Here is a 16,946-nt window from a genome sequence, read left to right as displayed (position 1 = left end):
TCTCTGTCTCTCTATCTATTTCTGCCTTCCTAAATGAATCTGGTCCATTCATCCAATTCTCTCCACTCCAACTTTGTCCGCAGGCATTAGGTCTATTCTGTCAGCCTCACATGGACCGTAAATATGATGACATGGTACATACTCTGTTCTGAGTCCCTATTCTCTCTCTCTTTCCTTCCTTTTGTTCACCTTTCCTCTCTGCACCATGTGCTCCTGTAGATTAGAGTTGGCATTTGCCTTCTGAATACCCCAGGTGGGTACTGTAAGCACAAGTGCATGTCCCAAGCCGAGGCCAACCTAAGGTTAACCAAATGCAGACTTGAGCTTAGCCACCAAGGAACCCTAAGCTAGCTTGGCTTGACATGCTAGCTCTCCATATTTTTGCAAATCTAAATCTCCAAGCCCCAGGTTTTGTCTTGCTTCGCAGAGCCAGACAAGGAGTTTTGGAGGCTTTTTCTTTTCTTTTTTTAGCTGAACATTGAGGGAAAGGTGCTTTAATAGCCTGCAGCCTCTTTAGGTGTCTTTCCACACTCAGGTTTTGATTGGCAACCCAGGGACTCAGGCAGTATTACCATAGTTATCTCACTACACCACACTCCTAACAGCCCTCAAAGCCTCCTGAGCTGTCTGTCATGCCTCTTAATTTGCACAGTAAGCAGATGAGTGATGAAATAGGATACCTGAGCACGGGTTTGAGTGGGTCAATTTAGGACACAGACAGTATAGCAGAAAGGTCACATTGGTGACTGTTGCCCCTTCTTTCCAAAGAAGAATTGCTCATGACTTAGTATGATTCTGTGTGCTAAAAATGTTTGTCACATTTCGAAAAACTATAGAGTAGCCGGTATCTGGTTAATTCAGTGTATCATTATGATTTTTAGTTTCATTGTTTATTTGCAAAAAGTAACACCTTACTCTCTAACACTGTGTCTAAACTATGTGATCTCTGGAATCAAGAACAGCAGAACATATACCTTAGCGGTCTATAAGTTAGCTCTATAATCTACTAAATTATGGGTGCTTTGTTTTTGTTTGTTTTTGGTTTTTTTTATTTGTTTTGTTCTTACCTTTATTTATTCAGAGGAATTTCAACGATCTCTTTTTCAGGAATGCCTTGATCACATTCACACAGTTACACATTCATACCTGGAAGCTGCCCAGTACAACCACAGTCTAAGTCCGAGGTCCAAGGGATTGAACCTGCAACCCTGTGGTCACAAGCTAGCTTCTGTAACCTTCTCTCTTATTACCACTATAGTAACTCTATAGTAACCCACACTAACAAGTAACTAAAGTAACTCATGTTAACCTACAACACCAGCGATGAACAGTGTCCACAATAAACCTAGACAGCACCCAGGTTTTCCACCATGATGCAGTCTGTCAACTTTTATTTTATGTAATTATCTTTCTTTCTCTCTGTCTCCTTCAGACTCTCATGGGATGGATCTGTTTGCTGTTGCAGTCCATGAGTTTGGTCATGCTATCGGCCTGGTCCATACCTCAGCCATAGAGTCTATCATGAGGCCGTACTACCAGGGTCCTGTAGGAGACCCTCTGAAATACGACCTACCCTATGAAGACAAAGTCCGCGTCTGGCAGCTCTATGGTACAAAGGAACATGTAGTCAACTTTCTATATGTCTGTTGTGTGAAAGAGAAAGTGGGACAGCGGAGTACATTAATTTCCATCAGAGTACCCATTAATAAATCTGCCTTGAGTGTTACAAAAAGCACACAGATGAAATATGGTATTTTGGTAGCTGATTAGTGCTGGGGAAGATGCTGTCAAAAAAAGAAACTAAGTAGCAGAGTATGAAGGGCGCCTTATAAATGGAAGTGACAGCATGTTTGACATTTATGGCAGGCCATTGTTGAAAATTATTTTACAGTCAGCTTTTCCATGTATTTCCAAAGTGACTGTTCTCCAGTTTTCTGCACTGCACTGAACTAAACCTGTGTCATATAAACCTGAACGTACCGTTCCATCAGTGCAACATTTGCAATCTGTTATTGCAATAAAAACCTTTGTTACCACATTATGAACATGGTGCAGGTGCAGTGGTGGAAGCCCTAGTTTTCTGGTGTCAGCCTGGCAGATTGAAGGCACAAAAGCCTTATCATACAGGAAGCAGCAATTGATGAGCTCTGTAGAGCAAGGTTATTGATTTAATGAAAATATGAATGGAGTTAATTGGACTTTGTTATGGCATGTGACCTTATCACACCACTCCCGGATATAGGAAATGGCGATGTGAGAGCAGAGAGTGATGAACATGAAGATGAGAATAGGACAATCAGAGAGGGAATATTAATTTAATCAAACTGAAGTGAACTGAAGTGGAGTAAAGTCAAGTGAAGTGTGTAAATAAATCAAATCGATACACAGTGTACAATAAGGAATAATAAAGAAAATTGCAAGCAATTAATGATCAGCAGAATGTTATCACATAATTTACATCAATTTGAGTTTACCTGTGACCTCATCCCAGGTGTCCGAGACTCAGTCTCCCACACAAATCGACCAGGCAACCCCTCCCAGACAGCTGAACCTCCTGTCCTGCTGGACCTCCCTGAAAACAGATCCACTCTCCTGTAAGTAGAAGATTTCAAGATATTCTGTATCATTCACAAAAAGAGGCCTATTCTTATAGTACTATGCAGCATATAAATGATTCATCTTCTGTCAACAGTCCCTCAGTCTATATTGCTTTCAATTCTTGCCTCTCGAACATACAGGACTCTACTTTTTTACCAAGATCAAATGCAGTGACCTTGCTACACCAAAGTTGCAATTTTGCCCGGTGACAGCAGATGTTTTCCAGCCTTCACTCATTCTGTAATCCTATTCAACATAACACTGCCTGGGCTGTAATGGCCAGAGGAGTGCAGCCGAGAGGAGAGAATCGGGTAGCACAGTGCAATTTTGGTTCCAAAAATGATGCTTGCTCTGCAACTGACTCAGGACACATCTCATTAGGACAAATGCTATGTGTCTTATGGTTTCAGTTGGCAAAGGTGCTCATGTACATAAACTTCTGCAAGATCACATAAACCTTTTAATCTACACTACACTTTCATGTTTTAAGTTGATATAAATCCTTTTACTAGGCATGTTTACACAGCCATAAAAATGGCGGCAGAGACATCCATAAGAATACCATACTCTTAATAGGCCTCACAAAAGTAGTATTTATTGCAGTTACTAAATTGGATCTCATTATTGAGAGATTTCTATTTTTCTGATGGCTCTCTGTACATCAGAATTTGTAAATGTATAGTGATTGTTTTTTAATTTGGTAAGTTTTTTCTCATTTCTGCCGAGAAACAATGTAATGAATCCATGCAGGAATACTCGACGTTTACTGAATATAAAACAAGTTTTTGGAACTTGTTATGAAGTCATGAGGTGCCAACGTAGCAAATTAGCCGAGAGGCTGAGAGTGAGCTTTGGAGCCAGCCCGTCTAATTAAATGATTCCCTAAAGCACGTTGAGCAGCTATCAGCCTTATTTTTTCAGATTATCAAGGATAATTAGACTTAATTTTGTCCATTTAAGTATCACACACACCCCCAAACCACCAAGCCCTAACCTTGGAGTAGCCCCCGAGAGGTACAACCAAACACAAAAATGTCTTCATTCTGAAGGTCTGCAATTCAAAATAATTTCACAAAACGCACACATGATCACACACACATACACAACAGTAAACAACAAGGAAATGTTAAGAAGCATGTCTGAGCTACAGCTTAGCCTTGGTGGGATATTTAACCATCTTTTGCTCCCCAGTTTCAAACCTTGACTGGCTTCCTTAATCATTTCCCTCTTACTCAGTCGGGTCAAAATGTGTGAAAAAGCTGGATTAGGCTTGACAAGGGAGCCAATACTGACCACTAGGCAGTGGTGTAGTGTTAACAGAGCTCTGAATAGAGACCTTTGTTGGTAATATAAGGCCTGGCGAGCTCCCACTCTTAGTCCTGTGATGCTAATGGCTTCATCATTAGCAGGCCGGCCACGTCAGTGCTTTATATCACTTATAAACCCCGGGGATAAATGCACCAAGGGACCTCACCGTGTTAGCCTGATAGCATCTTCTCTTTTGTTTAGCCGGGTTTCATAGACTCATGCACAGAGGATGACAGGAAAAATGTGAACAAAATTTGGATGCATAAAAAGATCTTGAAATGGATTATGTCATTTAAAGCAAACAAAGTATTAACAGATTTTGCCACAAATAAACTTTTCTTCACTTGTATAAATTCTGTATGTAATAAATCATTTTTTGATGATGGGTAAGTCATCGGCATACAGAAACAACATTGTCTGTGATCTTTAAACATTTATAGTGTTATAAATGTCCGGTTTTACATAAGAGGCTCTTTTTTCACAATTCTTACAATCTTCTCTCCTCCTTTTTTCTTCACATCTCTCTCAGGCTGGCGCGAGATGCCCCAGACAGATGCACCAGTCACTTTGATGCAGTGGCCCAGATACGAGGGGAGGCCTTCTTTTTCAAAGGTACAGAAGCACAAAGGGTGAAAGACAGATGCAAAGCTCCAGAGCTGTTGGGAAAAATGAGAAGAAATTAGCTAAATGAACTGATGTTAGAGGAAGAGGAGCAAATTAAAAAAGCAGAGAGAAAAGGAAAGAGGTTGAAGAGGAGATAGGGGTAGCTGTAGACACCCAACTGAGCCAGTTGAACCCTGCTGAGAGACTGCAGTCCAAAAATTACATCAGACTTTCATGCTTGCCCTCTGGAGGAATGACCCCCAAGCCTACCACTGACAACAGAAACAAGAAACAGACTCGCATACCTTCAGCAGCAGCGTTAGCAAAGTATGCTGAACTTTAACTGGCATTTTTATAAACCTTTTTTAACCTGTTTAATCTATTATAAAGCTATTATATAACATAGAAGAGTTGACAAGATGAGATGACCTTTTGAATGTTTTTCAGACATTTGAATTGATGAATTGAAGATTTAGCTTTTGCTTCCAGGTCTAAAACATATGGGATGGTGTCTGCCTGCCACAATTGTTTAACCACTTAAACCAGGAGTGATCCTTGTGACACATGACTCAGCCTGTTATATTTTGTGTATTGGTCTGACATCATCAAAAATCTCTTTTTAGTCACCTTTGTAGTCTTTGTAGCAGTTGCTTTGGTGGAGTAGCCACATCCTAAAAAGAGGAAAAGACACCTGCACATTGTCTTCACTTGCTCAATAAAGGTATTTTAATATATATATTAAAATACTTAAAATACTTGCTCAATAAATTGAGCAAGTGAAGACAGTGTGCAGGTGTCGTTTCAGTCAACAACCTTCTTCATACCTGAAATGTTGTAAATATTAAAATATTGAGTAGGTGAAGACAGTGTGCGGGTATTGTCTGACAACCACAGTCCATACTTTTTTGTTAAGATAGATATACTTATAATAATATAGTGCCTGTTGCTGTTGATGAGCTCTTTAAACAAATATGCTGATGGCAACATGAACCATGTATTTCCTCATTCCTCATCATATTCATTTACTTTTGCCTTGTTGCAAGTTTGAGAGTTCCCCTCTTAGGGAATGCATAAAAAATAACAAATAATAATGACCACCAGAGTGATGTACAGATCAGCATCCTGAATGTTGGTGATCCTCCTTTGTCCTGTGCCTCATAGGAAAGTACTTTTGGCGCCTAACACGAGAGAAGCACCTGGTGTCTCTGCGTCCTGCTCAGCTCCATCGCTTCTGGAGGGGCCTACCAGCCAATCTTGATAGCGTGGATGCTGTATATGAGAGGCCTGGGGACCACAAAATAGTCTTTTTCAAAGGTACAGTCCCAAAGACATTCAATATGTAATTAATTTAAATGAAAGTTTATCTGATTCAACAGTGTCAGTGAGCAATCACAAAACTGTATTTCTTTCTTCTCTTTCTATCGCAAGTAAACAATATTTTTAAACAATTTGATAGCTGAAATACCCATAGTTTAGCACATACTGTATTTTAATTGACAGTTTCCAGAAAATTAAGAAAAAAAACTGCTGATGACCTACACACTTTTAAAAATATGATTCATTTGCACTATAAAGAGGCTAGATGAAAAGAGACAGTTCACATCTTGCTTACAATGTGGCTGGGACTGACAGAAATTGTGACTTCCTTTTCTCTATGTGAGACTGCAGGAGAGTTATAAATTTAATTAAAAGACAGAGGTGCTGAAACAAGGGTGAGTTTCATATTTGATATAAAATGTAAAACAGCTTTCCTGGCAGACAATGTTCTTTATTGGCTGCATGGCAAAAAATAAATAAATAAATAAAAATATGCATAGATCTAATTTATTTATTTTAAGAGGGTGTCCCTTTCATATTTTTCAAATATTTCATCTTTTCAAATGTATCATCTCAAGTTCATACAATGTCTGTGGTGTGTGATTTATAAAACTATAGACTGTTAAGTATATTTTCTCACACACCTCTTTGTCCACCCTCTTCAGGTCTAAAGTACTGGATTTTTAAAGACAACGTCATGGAGGAAGGTTACCCGCGCCCAATCAGTGACTTTGGCCTACCCTTGGAGGGTGTAGATGCAGCCTTTGTTTGGCTACACAACGACAAAACCTACTTCTTCAAGGACAACCACTACTGGCGCTACGATGACCACCTGAGACGTATGGACCTGGGCTACCCTAAAGATAGTACGCTTTGGAAGGGGCTGCCAACACAACTGGACGATGCCATGAGGTGGTCTGATGGTAGGTAGCAGTAAAAATTTAACCTAATTTCTTCCTCTTTTTATGTGAACTCAAAACACACACTGAGATTCACCTCCTCCTAGGGAATCTCCAGGTACTCCCAGGCATGTTGGGAGATATAATCCCTCTAGTTTTTTCCTGGTTCTGCCCTCTCCTTGTGTTGCAGAAGACAACTCATAGAGGAGCAATGGTTGACTTTTAGGTTCTTTGACCTTGTCATACTGTCTCAGAGAGTAAAGACTGTCATTCTGCAGTGTCCACAAGATCCATGAACTCAACACTTTCTGTCACTCACCAATGTTTCAGATTAAAGTTGAGGGATGAAATTAGGGTAAATGGAAAGCTTTGTTATGGGGCTTAAGGCATCAGCATGCTTCAAATAAAATACTTGTCAGATCATCTAATGGCATCTAAAACCGCCCTTCCAGCAGGAACTGCAACTTTCCCAGCCAGACAACCCAACAATCATGCCTACGCGATGCATTGATTGACTAAATATGCAGATGTGTGAAAGTAAGCAGGGTTTGTCTTTTGTCTTTACACACGGTTGGAGGACATGTCATGCCACCAATTTGTTTGACAAATACTGAGGCCTTTATTTAATCTGTCTGTTATGATCCCTTCATTGCTGCAGCCAAGGTGGTCAAACTCTCAATGTTCTAATAAAGTCTGTCTAATTCAAAAGTGAAGGTAAAAACTTTCACCATTTCACAAAACATGGCATCTTCTCTAAGAAATTTCATTCAATAAATGTATGAGGGATAATAAATCTGTATTGTTACTTTTTCTATATTCCACAACATAAATGATCAAAACAGTAATCTATCACCCAGAGTAAAAGCAATGTACAGAAGGAAGCCAGTGACATACTTTGACCTCCTATGTCCTGATTAAAAATTGATTAAACAGACATTCTGATTTATCACATTCAATGTATGAATGATGAATCACTCTTGTCTGTTTCTTCCAGCAACAAATTATTGCCTTTCTTAGAGAATAATAGAGTTGTAGCACCCCACCAGAGTGTCAGTCCACCGGTTGCTCTGGTATTGCTGGTGCCTAAGGCAAGACCGGGCAATATGTTTCTCAGGGGAAATCCTCTGAGTGAATGAACTACGAGAGAAATATGAGACAAGGATGGAACAATTATGCAAGTTAGCAAGCATGCAGCTTCTAGTCTTGGATTGAAATCCTGAGCCATCTTCCTAGGAGCAGTAAAACATTTAAATCGTTGGAATCGCTGGAATTTGTGCTAGCAGCATGGCTAAAAAGGAGATATTTCAATAACTGTTGAAATATCTTAACAACTTATGATTTGCCATTCAGTTACATCCATGGTCCCCAGAGGATGAATACATATATTGATGTTCCCCTGACTTTTTCTCCAGTGTCACAATGAGGTTGTCAATTTTGGCTTTTATTGAAATGTCTTGACAACTACTGGATGGATTGCCAGGAAGTTTGGGACAGATATCCATCATCCCCAGAATATATTTTTACTTATCCCATGAAATATCTCTACCAACATCTACCAAATGGATTGAAACAGAATTTTCTACAGACATTCATGGTCCCCATAAAATGAATCCTAATGACTTTGATGATCCCCTGACTTTTCCTGTAATACCACCATGAGGTTGACAGTTTCGGTTTTAAGTGAAATGTCCCAACTATTGAACATTAGTTACTTATATTTTAATTAGAATCAGCACATACTGTATATATCAAAAGTAACATGCAGCTGCCATTAATCTTACCACATGGTAAAGCAAGACTATGTAACTTTTGGTGAACAGCGACCACTGTGGCTACGCATGGTCGCTGCTCACAAAATGTCATCATGTTTATCTGTGACATGCTAAAATGTAGTGTAATAGAAGCACAACTACTGTTCAAACCAGACCAAGTAAGGCTGTCGCAGCAAAACTCTGAATGTATTGAATGTAGTCACAGTGCCTTTTATTTTTCTTGAATTATTTTTCTTTTTTAAGAGGGAGATTACATTTTTTCTTTTTTCAGAATATATAAAGTCTCACTTTAAAAGCAGTTTAAATTATTTTTTTTATTAGTCTAAAACTGAAACTTGTATCCCTCATAGATACATTCCACCAGAGAAAATATATTCTATATTTCAAGGCTTGTTATCATTCATACAGTACATTCTGTCATAACATTTATTTTTAGTTTAGTTTAGTTTGTTTTGACAGTCTCCCTGCTTGCATCCATGCACAATTTTGCATTGGCATAGCTGCAGTATACAGATTAGAGGCACATTTGCATTTAATTGTTTTTTCATGTGTGAAATTTTTCTTTTTTTTTTTAACCTTTATCTGTTATTTTGACGCAGCAGACATGGTCTTTTTTGCCAACACTCTGCTTCACATTCACACGGTTAAACACATTCAAACCTTGGAGCTCACCCAGTGTAATCACAGTGAGCAGCTACACTGTAGCAGCTGAGTGTCAAGGTCACAACACTTGCTTCCATCAAAGCATTATTACAACAATTATTTGATCAAATATGCACAATAATGAGAGGTGCACAACGGTCTAGCACCAGTTTTTGGGAAACTTTGTGAAACTTTTCTGTTTTGTTGGTGTATGTGTGTATTAGTCTCTGGATGATACGAGGGCTTTTTTTACATTTCCAAAATAACCCCCAAAAACCAGCCACTGAGTCCTGAAACTCGAGGCCAGTCTCAATGGGAGCCTGGATGTCGCTAATCTCCCCTGCAGCATGTGAATACAAGGAAGCTATTTCCATGTCAGGTGTTTAGTTGTCTGTCTTCTGAGCCTTGTATACTCCGAGGTCTTGCTTCAAGCTCTTTGATGTGTGTATGCACGTGTGTGTGAGAGAGAGAGAGAATAGGCCAGTCTCACAGTCCCAGCTCTGCTTCACCCCCGGCCATTATCACCGCAGAGCCTGGAAGGGTAAACTTGGAAACCTGCACGCACAAATGCACATAGACAGACCATGAGGTCTGGGAACTGGAGCCACATCAAAGCCTATTCTCTGCTTGTTTCACCGTCTCAGGGTGACTAGAGAGAGAAAAGAGATAGAAACAGACAGGGAGAGAAAAGAGTGATATGGCAGGGAGAAGATATGGTGACACCTCGTTATGAAAATAGAACAGAACGACGGGGAGCGATATGCAGAAAAAGGGAGAGAGGGGGAATCCAGACGAGAGAAGATATGTGGACACCTGAGGATGAAAAGAGACAGAGAGATCGTAAAGACAGCGAAAGAGGAAGAAGAGATGTTAGAAAGATTGATGGCTTGACTCAGAGGACAGATAGAGATAGAGAAATCATAGAGAGACAGGATAAAAGCATATAGAAGGATTGTTGTAAAGGAAAAAAGGTGGCATAAGTGGTATTACTGTATCTGTAATGATGATAATAATCATCATTCCAGACTTCAATATGGCACCCAGTAACAGTTTAGCCTTTCAGTCATGGTGAGAAAAGTTTGAAAGGAAAAGGAAACCTGTCAGGCAAAAATAATACAGTTCAATCTGTTGAAAAAGTTCACATAAGCTAGCCCAAAGCTGTTATAGTGTAGTCAGAGAAAAATCTATAAAGATCAGATATTGGAATAAAGTAATCTATTCATCCTTTTAAGAGAACTACATTTCGGCTCTTGAAATAATTGCACAATAAATACACACTTATAATGAAATGAAATAATGAAAATTACTATGAAACCCATACTAAAAAAAAGAAAAAAAATCAAAAGGTTGTATAACTTTAAAATGTTAAGTGAAACATAAACAGAAATCTGAAGAAAAACTGTATTCTCAGACCTGTTTTTGGAGAAATTTGCCAGTAATGTGTCAGACTTTAAATGTATTCACCAACTTTGACGGCTCTGGGATTTTTAGTCTCTGAGGGAAAGAAGGAATAATTTGAAGAAGACAAAGTGGCATTCAACCCGACAGTATGGGCATGGTTTTCCAATAACAGTGATATATGGATAAGGAGACTATGTGAATATGTGCACTCTTGTACTTCTATCCTTGTGAGAATCAGATTTTAGAGTTTTAGAGTCAGAGAGTGAGAATATTTTTGGAAAGTGAGGACATTATGGTCAGTCCTCACTTCTTCACAGTGCTCCAGTGAACTGTTTGAAGATTGGGGTTATGGTAGGGCTGACAGAAGTACATTGTGTCATTGATGGTCCTCAGCTGTACAGATGTGTCTCTGCACTCTGTAGGAGCATGCCTTACTTTTTATTCCAACAAGCTGCAGCCAGGCTTGAATATATTGTCATGATTATGCACAGGAAATGGACTCAACATGGTGCTCTGAGCCTTCACCCACTTAATAGAAAGCTGCCTGGACCAACAACACTCCCATTTTACCTAATTTTTATATTTTAGGCGTTTTGTTGGACTTGTCCAATATAAACACCAAATGGAAATGAAGGTTTCTTGTAAAAACATATTTGCCCTCAGGGTTCTTGTCAGGGGTTCCGTCCTGGGTTTTGGATGACTTTAAATGAAGCCAGTGTTCATGCATTTTCTTTTAGACATTTCTTTTAGACATTATTTGGGAGATCAGAGATTATGTCTGACATATCTTTGGCATTTGTTATCAAGGCTAATGAGTAGAAATAGAAATCTGGGGCAAAAAAGCTGCTTCCACAAAGTAGCACCAAGTTGTCCCTTCTTCGTATAGCTTGAAGTGCCATACAGACAATACATTATTTGTATAATGTTGATAATAGTGCTGCTTTAAAAAGAACTGTTAAATAATATTGCTATATTGTTTGCTAGATATTAGACCCTAAATTGTTTCCACTGTGGGTACAGGCTCTTGACTGTAGGAAAACATTTCTGTCATTCTGCTTTTCTCTCATTACTTACTCGTCTTACTTCCTCCAACACTCAGATGAATGCAAGGCTCATACCTGTATGACAAGACAGAATAAGATTCACTTTTTTTCTATAGATTCAACTTGTATGAGACAAGCTCACCAACACAAAGAATGTTTACTCCAGAGTGAATGGCGTTCTCCAAGGCCATTAACAACGAGAACATTCTCCACTTCACTCGAGCTCCTTCTCTTGTTTATCTCTCGCCTCTTATTAATCTCAGTTGCCAGTTGAGAAAATGAATGAGCCACAATGCTATCACATGTTTATTCTTCCTCTCCTGTTTGTCTCAGTCACCGGTTAATGAAGAAAACAAATGAGACAACAATCCCATCTATATCGTGGTTGGTTAAGTTAATAGTGTTGACAGCCGTGGAGGAGGTGGTCGTTTTTCAGATGAGAAATGATCAGAAACTGGGTTTGAGTTGGTAAACTAAATATGAAATTCTGTTTAAGTACATTTCAATGCATTCATTATTTAATGTTTTTTGTACTTGTCTTATATGAGCATGCAAAAAAATGCACACAGATTATTTTTTATTCAAATCAGAATCAAATATGAGAGAGCAAAAAGACTGTTGCAAAAGATCTCAATATTTCTATAGTATTATCACTTATGATGAACACTGAACCTATCTTTTTACAATGGAACATGATGCATTTTGGAGGCTCAGTTCCTACACAGTGTTTTTTTTTTTCATCAGAAACATATTCTGCTACTGCCTATTTGGTATTTTGGCGACTCTAATTAACTTAAGTGCCCTGAAGTGAAAGGACAGGCACAGTAGGGGGTGTGTCACTAACGATCTTGTGGCACAGTGCAATTATGGTGTCAAGAATGCCCATAGGGCATAGCTGCGTTCTTTGCTGGGCAACACACACACACAGACCCTACATAATGACATAGACCCCTTTTATGTATCTAATCGTTGGTTAAGCAGGACATACGTGTAATTAAATGTAATATATGTTAAAATATTGTTTTAATGTAACAAAAGTAGGCCTAACGATGCCAGTAAGGTGGAATGTGTTCTGTTTTTACATGTATCTGTTATCTACAAGTGCCTGCCTTGAATTAAATTCCTCTAACCAGCAAAACTAAATACACCTTCTATTTGAAGAATTTAGGACTATTTAAGGATTATTTATGCATGCTCTTCCACCTGCTCAGTTATCCAGTCTCCAGTCAATATACTGTATGCAGGATATGTCTGGCACTTTGAATTTGGTTCAGATCATCTATCAGAGACTTCCCAATTGAATCATCGGACTCTGAATCAGATCATCAAACGGCCATTTTTGCATTACTGTCCCCACACCACCTAACAGTAACCAAACAGAAGTCTACAGCCATGCTAGCAGCTCCATGCTAGCAGCTGTACCTAGGCACAGTGGTGCGTCAAGCTAAATGCTAACATCAGCGTGCTAACATGGCTACAATGACAATGCTAATGTGTTGATGTTGAGCAGGTTTCATGTTTATTATGTCATACTTAGGCTGACGTTTGCTAAATAGCAATTAACACATAATACAGCTGAGGCTGATAGGAATATCAGACTATATATATATATATATATATATATATATATATATATATTCAGACAGGCCTATATTTAAAACAAAGAATTGGACAATGTAAAATGTTGACCTTTGCGATGAAAAGTCAGAGGATCCCCAAAGTCCCTAGGATTCATCCTCTGTGTATTATGAATGTCTCTATAAAATTTCATGTCAATCCATCCAGTGTCTGTTGAAATATTTCAGTCTGGGCCAAAGTACCGACTGACTGACAGACTGACAATTCCATCCCTGGAGCCATGCCGCTAGCATGCCTAAAAATAAAAGCTTACACTGTCAACATATGGTGCACAGTAACACTGATGTGCACCAGTTAAACTATTGTTTTTATGTGAACTGAGTGGAGTCAACCAACCAAACAGCAAGCACATTAACTATTACAAAAGCAGTGTGAAAGTCTATTCATGTGTCAAAACTAAACCAAGGGCTTGATTTGAAGCCGGAAAGCTTTAGCAGCTTTGAGCAGCAAAAGTGTTTTTTTATTTCCTGAGGTTCAGCAAGCTCTTTCCTCGCCTACACTGGTTTGGTGTTTTGATGGGAGTGGAGGCACAATAAGGAGAGTGTCACTAGTGGTAACAGTGTAACTGAAACTTGCTTGACCTTGGTAATCCATCAGAGTAAACATAATTTGACTACCATTTTACTATGTCCATATGGCTTGCGTGTTGAAACCTCTTCCTTGCTGAAATAGATGGTACATTCAGAAGGTATGTACCATTAGTAAGGGTAAACCCATCCTTTAGTACAAAAAATCAATGTGTGTTAGCTGATGTGGACTCTCCAAAAGTGGATAAACTCACTAGTGAGAAATGCTTTCAATTCAAATAAAATGATATTATTATGATATGATTGATATAGGCATGTACACACCTTCTTATTTGTATGTTTTGTTATCTGGCCATCTTTCATATTAATCTGACTGCATCTCTAACATAAGCTGGGTGCTGTTTGGTAAGGTAATAACAGGGTGAAAGTACTAAACATAAACACTTTGCACCCTGGATCACTGATTCATGAAATTAAGGTCCTTGATGTGTTATATGTGATGTGCTTGTGTATTCCAGATGAGACTAAAGACACTTTTGGACCTCGTGTGAATAATAAAATATATATTCTTGTATGATATTCTGTCCTATGCCGTGCACACACACTAATAGCAACCCTCTGCCCTCTCTCCCCAAAGGCTCGTCCTATTTCTTCAAAGGGAAGGAGTACTGGCGAGTGCCGGGTAGTGACATGGAGGTGGAGGCAGGATACCCCCGCCTCATCGCTAAAGACTGGCTGCTGTGCACTGAGATGCAGTCGGACTCTCCAGACACAGAGCCCAAAAGCACCGAGACCAGAATCAACGTGCACCGTCACCCAGACCACGCAGAGAATGGATACGAGGTGTGCTCCTGCACCTCTGACACAGCCTCGCCTTTAGGCAACCGCCCCTCCCCATCTCCCATCTGGCTGCTGCTGCCTCTCTGGACGCTCTCACTGGCCCTCCGCTCTGAACTGCTATGATGCCAAAGCATGGGACAAAGTTCCTGAGCTGACTGGAAGGCCGGTGGACACTCAGTCAAACCATTAACTGGAAAATTTTGTTCTTATTATTAAATTTGGTATCGTTTTTGCTGTTATTTATTTCACAAGCCTTTTGGTGGGCTTTGACATCTAAAGTAGTCATTCTTATAGGCATCAACCAACTTACAATGCTTTACAATGTTTTTTCTTGAGCAGTCAAACTGCCTAATTTCTGAAAGAAAAAAGGTAAATGAACAAAGAATCAACAGTGATTATTTGTCTTCATGAGCAGCATGTTTACAGCAGCAATGTTTCACATGCAGACAGGTGAAAGGCATCCTGGGATGTAGGCAGGTGAATGGCACACACATACACACACACAGACTGTTGCCTATTTTATGAAATTACAGCAGGTACTTTATTACAGGCTTGGTTCACTAGATTTACAAAACAACAAAGAAAATTCTCTAGTAGTGTCTATCTGTGCAGATAGTTTGAATTTTATGTAAAGATATCACTCTCAGATTTATATCTTCATGCTAATACAGTGGAGGTGAATGGGATTTCGTTTGTGCTGTTCAACACATTGAAAAATGACAGATGTTTTGCAAAAAAATTCCCTGTTGCTTTGGATAATCCACAGAGCTCAAATGGACTATTTCTATGGTGAAAAGAAGTAGTTCTAATGAAAACAGTTTACAACAAGGTCTAGAAATTTATCCAGAGAAATGGGGACACAACACAAATGGATGGAAAACACACTGGTGTTGAACTTTTTAAATGTAATATTTCAATTTCCATTCACCTCCATGATATCGGATGTCTGAAAAACTGAGGAAATAATGTCAAAACTATCTGCATGGTAGGATACAACCAGAGGCAAGTGAGATTTTTGTTAACTGTGGACACACAGACACACATATCACTCCAAGGTCTGAACTAGGGTGACTATAGTGCTTATGATAAGCATGAATATCTCACAGACAGTTTGCAAACTCTTCTTACAAAAAGTTTTGTGAGAGCTACAGCGATGGATGGATGAGTAGGTGGATGGACTCTGTCAATATCAGTTTCTTTGCCTAAATCCCTTAACTGCTCTCCAATGTGAGAAAGTGCTGCTCATGTACGCATCTCCACAGGTTTTTTATTTTCACCTCTGGCTCAGAAGCATTCCCTACTCTTGGTTTAGTCGTATCTTTTGTATCAATTTCAGATAAAATTATATTCCTGTTTATTTGACATTGCTTTGATCAGGTCATAGAGTTCACAGAGCCTTTTTGTGACTGTTGGATAATTTCCTTCACTCCCCCATCAAACGCCTCCTGAAGACAAGAGTCACAACATGGCTCCTGGATTTATTCTTGCTGTAAAGATATATTTACCTATAGACTGATATATTTGAGTTGAGATGTTCTGCGGGTATTGCAAAACCAAGTGGACTGTGTATATTTTAAGCTGTGTTTTCTAATGTAAAATATTTTTGTAGAAAAATTAAAAAAAACTCTGAATGACTTTATTGGCTAAGTGTGGTCTCATGAGTTTGTATTGAAACATTATATTTCGAGTCTTGTGTGGGCTGAGTGTGTAATTATTTGGTGTCATTGAAAGGGAGCCGGGGCTTGAAGACAGATGAAGGTAACATGACAGCTTGCAGACACCAAATGGGGAGCAACTCTCCATCTCTCTGATGTTCTTAAGCATGTTTTTTTTTCTCATGTGATGGTCATTGCTGTTCATCATGAATGCAAAACAGCATCACGTCAATCACATGCCACACACTCACTCTTTGATTTGCTGGCAGACAACTATACAGTTACACCCGTGTTCCTTAAGGAAAGCAAATCAGAGGAGTAATGTCACCTAATCCAAAAATATTCACCAGCTCAGATACTGCTAACTCAGAGATCAAAGTTAACAGGATGTCAGGCCTGTCAAGCCTTGGAGACTCACACATGTACACAAGTACACAAATCGAGCACCACAAATTGAGTCCTTAGTTACAACCTCAGCCATATTACAAAATTCACTAATGTCACACTTGTGCACAGACACAAACATATGCATGTCTATGTAGGTGTTTGTGTGGATGTTTGTTTATTTACTCTACCCAAGGGCTACGGAAGAACCCCCACCAAATTACTGCAGACCCAAAACTTCTTTCTGTTTTGAGGTAAAATAAAGTTTAAAAGTTTAAAAAGTCACCCAATTGATATTTCTGCTAACAGCAGCAGTTTT

The 16,946-nt window shown here is 39.1% G+C and overlaps 1 protein-coding gene across 1 annotated transcript in view; it reads left to right on the top strand.

Moving 5' to 3' along the window:
• Positions 1 to 16,235, top strand: part of LOC122969064 (matrix metalloproteinase-17-like) — a 70,042-nt gene extending 53,807 nt beyond the window's left edge. The window contains exons 5-10 of the mRNA XM_044334643.1: positions 1,433 to 1,609; positions 2,492 to 2,594; positions 4,436 to 4,518; positions 5,671 to 5,823; positions 6,492 to 6,749; positions 14,386 to 16,235. Coding sequence (XP_044190578.1) covers positions 1,433 to 1,609; positions 2,492 to 2,594; positions 4,436 to 4,518; positions 5,671 to 5,823; positions 6,492 to 6,749; positions 14,386 to 14,711 — 1,100 coding nt within the window. The 3' untranslated portion in view covers positions 14,712 to 16,235. The remainder of the gene's footprint in view (positions 1 to 1,432; positions 1,610 to 2,491; positions 2,595 to 4,435; positions 4,519 to 5,670; positions 5,824 to 6,491; positions 6,750 to 14,385) is intronic.
• The last annotated feature ends 711 nt before the right edge of the window (positions 16,236 to 16,946 follow it).

Source organism: Thunnus albacares, chromosome 18 (assembly GCF_914725855.1).
Source record: "Thunnus albacares chromosome 18, fThuAlb1.1, whole genome shotgun sequence".
Taxonomy (NCBI): Eukaryota; Metazoa; Chordata; class Actinopteri; order Scombriformes; family Scombridae; genus Thunnus; species Thunnus albacares.
This window is presented reverse-complemented; position numbering and strand designations above follow the sequence as displayed.